General features: G+C 41.0%; 1 protein-coding gene across 1 annotated transcript in view; it reads left to right on the top strand.

Annotated features, from left to right (window-relative positions):
* The window catches only part of CPD (carboxypeptidase D), a 73,289-nt gene that overhangs the window by 62,684 nt on the left and 6,826 nt on the right, over positions 1-3,779 (top strand). The window contains exons 17-19 of the mRNA XM_010861677.1: positions 804-899; positions 1,006-1,070; positions 2,305-2,436. Coding sequence (XP_010859979.1) covers positions 804-899; positions 1,006-1,070; positions 2,305-2,436 — 293 coding nt within the window. The remainder of the gene's footprint in view (positions 1-803; positions 900-1,005; positions 1,071-2,304; positions 2,437-3,779) is intronic.

The following is a 3,779-nucleotide window of genomic DNA, read 5'->3' as shown; positions in this document are numbered from 1 at the left end:
AGGACTGATTTCCTTTAGGATTGACTGGTTGGATCTCCTTGCAATCCAAGGGACTCTCAAGAGTCTTCTTCAACACCACAGTTCAAAAGCATCAATTCTTCAGTGCTTAGTTTTTTTTATAGTCCAACTGTCACATCCGTACATGACTACTGGAAAAATCATATCTTTGACTAGATGTACCTTTGTTGGCAAAGTAATATCTCTGCTTTTTAATATGCTATCTAGGTTGGCCATAACTTTTCTTCCAAGGAGCAAGCACCTTTTAATTTCATGGCTGCAGTAACCATCTGCAGTGACTTTGGAGCCCAAGAAAATAAAGTCTGTCACTGTTTCCATTGTTTCCCTACCTATTTGCCATGAATTGATGGGACCAGATAACATGATCTTAGTTTTTTGAATGTTGAGTTTTAGGCCAGCTTTTTCACTCTCCTCTTTTACTTTCATCAAGAGGCTCTTTAGTTCCTCTTCACTTTCTGCCATAAGGATGGTGTCATCTGCATATCTGAGGTTATTGATATTTCTCCCGGCAATCTTGATTCCAGCTTGTGCTTCATCCATCCCAGCATGTCTCATGATGTACTCTGCATATAAGTTAAATAAGACAACATATAGCCTTGATGTACTCCTTTCCCTATTTGGGGTGAACAGAACCGTGGACTTAATTATAATAACTCCTTAATCAACTTCCTCGAGGCACAAGATTTACTCGAAGGAAAGGAATGTGATTTCTGTGTCCATGAAGTTGAACTTGGAGAAAAATCCTTTCGATTTCTCTGCTAACTTCTGAATTTTTCTTTTTGTAGTGGAAAACAAAGAGACTCTAAAGCACTTGGCATCTCTTTATGCAAATAACCATCCATCGATGCATATGGGTCAGCCCAGTTGCCCCAATAAATCAGGTAGGTACTTTCCCTACGCTTTGTTACTGTTGTTGCTGTTTGGAGAGAGGAGGAGGACTTGCCTTATATGATCTTATTGACACTACATCTCTCAATGCTTTTATAGATGAGAATATTCCAGGAGGAGTAATGCGTGGAGCAGAATGGCACAGTCACCTGGGCAGCATGAAGGTATGTTTTATAGAATACAGTGAGAATGGGACTGTAAATACATACTGGACATGGAGTGAAAGAATAGGTGGCTTTTCTGATACAGTGAAGTGAATGAACTCTGCTCAGTACTCTCTAATAACCTAAATGGGAAAAGAATTTGTCAAATAAAAGATACATGTATATGTAGAACTGAATCACTCTGCTGTATACATGAAACTAACACAATGTTGTTAATCAGCTATACTCCAATATAAAATAAAGATTTTTTTAAAGAGAAGCAGCCTAAGTTAGTTAGAAGATGAGGTGTAATGGAGAGCAACAGAGGATAAGAACGGAAAGAGAGTTTGAGGCTTTGAATGCTTTGTTTTAGTAAGGAATGGGAAGCCATTGAGCTTTTGAACAGGGATATGGTGACACGATCTGAGCTGTGCTATGGAAAAATCCATCTCTTAACAGTGGGTTAAGATGGTTTGGAGGAAGGAGAGACTGTGGTGCAGGGAGACTGGTTTAGAATAGCCTAGACAAGAACAACTGAAGGCCGAGATTAGAAAAGTGGCAATGGGAGTGGAGTCAAGGGATGAAGTTTCAGAGATGCTGTAGAGGTGGAATTCACCAGAGTTGGCAAATTCTAGGTGATAGCAAGAAAGGAGAGACAAAAGATTTCATATCCGTGTGATAAAATGAGTTATTGTCATTAACTGAATTGAATTAGGAAGAAGAATTTTGGTAGTTGGGGGAAGGTGGAAAGTTAGGTTTTGGAACTTGTCCACACAAGTAGTTCCTACCTAAATATTTGCCATATTGCTGTATGGTAGGCTTGAGCCTCCAGGTTGTGGGTATCAGAGAGCAAGTACTTGTGCTTCTGCCTCTAAGAACTTTGAAAACAGCAGTAACAGCAATGAAGTTCCAGGATTTAAAGGGAAGCTGACACTCTGCATGTACTTTTCATTTATTCAACAAACCAAAACAACAACCCCTCTGCCAACCAGGCACTGTAGGAAGCACTGGAGATGTAAAAATGAATTAGACATAACCCCTGGTCTTAAGAATTCTCTTAGGAGTAGACGTGTTTGTGACTGATTATAATACCAAGGGGTTTATTTATATTTGCTGTGAAATGCTTTACAGATTCTTTGTTTACATCAGCCAAGTTGTCTTTTTATTCCGTTCATCGCATTTGAGCATTACAAAGCCCCATTCTTACTTGTGCTTACTCATCTTCCTACATTTGTTTGTGAATTTTATATTCCAGGATTATAGTGTCACCTATGGCCACTGTCCGGAGATCACAGTGTATACAAGTTGCTGCTACTTTCCTAGTGCAGCACAGCTCCCTTCGTTGTGGGCAGAAAATAAGAAATCTCTTCTCAGCATGTTGGTGGAGGTGAGTAATCCTCTTTTAGAAGCAAACTGCCAGGAGTATGTTCAATGGAAACTTTTATCAAAACATTTTCTTCATCTCTTACCAAAATTTTTGTGTTATTGATTTTATTTTTTAATAATTTAATTTATTTTTATTTATCTATTTCTGGCTGTGCTGGGTCTTCATTGATGTGCAGGCTTTTCTCTAGTTGGGGCAAACAGAGACTCGTTTTCATTGCAGTGCTCAGGCTTCTCTCTGCGGGGGCTTCTCTTGTTGCGGAGCAGGGCTCTAGGGCATGTGGGCTCAGTGGTTGCGGCTCCCAGACTCTAGAGCACAGGCTCTCAGTAGTTGTGGCATGGGGGCATAGTTGCTCTGCAGCATGTGGGATCTTCCCAGAGCAGGGCTCAAACCCATGTCTCTGACATTGACAGGTGGATTCTTTACCACTGAGCCACCAGGGAAGCTTCAATATTATTTAAGTGACGTAGAAAGGAGAGTTTTATTCCTTTTATATTGCCTAAACAGGTGCCATGAGTTCACATATCTGCTGTATGATGAAGTTAATTTAACCCTGTGAGATGTCGCAGGTTCTTCCATTGGAATATCACAGTGTTACTCCTGAGGTGGGAAGGAAAGCATTCAAGGCATAGGAGATTTGGGTTCTAACATTTTAGGCTTGACTATATCAGAGTCCTCTTTTCACTTATTTCCATCTCTGTGCCTCTGCAGCAGTGAATGAGTAGCAAACAAGGTCAGAGTTGGTGGGGAGGGAGGAATAAGCCAGCCTTCTGGAGGGTTTTTTTGGGGGGTTTATGTCATGTCTCAAGCTATTGCCCCTCAGATATCTGGCATCATGAAAATGTCGACTAAAAAATTATTCACAGCCTAAAAGTTGCAAGTTATGTTTCATTTGGTGAGAGCTTTTAGGACTTAAAGCCCAGGAGGCAGCATCTCCAGTAACCCTGAAAGAACTGCTCCAAGGAAGTTGGGGAGCAGCCAGGATATATAGGAGTTTTGCAACAAAGGGCAGGTAGTCTTAACATCAAAAGATTGTTGTTAATTAAAGAAAACCAGATATCTCAAGTTAAGGAAGTTAGCCATTTTCTATACATGGGAAGATGCAAGAGTGCGAGCCCACTGAAATCATTCCTTTGATATGCACATCAGCTGTCTGGAGCCAGTATACTGAGTTTTCACATTCTGAGTTTTCTCAGGGCTCACCATGGGGAGTGGCTGCAGTCTGATGGCTGCTAGAAGGCAAGTATTCTTCTGCTTCCTAAGTCCCCTCAGGGCTTACCAGCTCACCATCTGCTGTGGCTATGGTCGCTGATGACTGTGGCATTCTTTGCTGATATGGCAGGGAA

Source organism: Bison bison, unplaced genomic scaffold, assembly GCF_000754665.1.
Source record: "Bison bison bison isolate TAMUID 2011002044 unplaced genomic scaffold, Bison_UMD1.0 scf7180017864472, whole genome shotgun sequence".
NCBI classification, from domain to species: Eukaryota; Metazoa; Chordata; class Mammalia; order Artiodactyla; family Bovidae; genus Bison; species Bison bison.
This window is presented reverse-complemented; position numbering and strand designations above follow the sequence as displayed.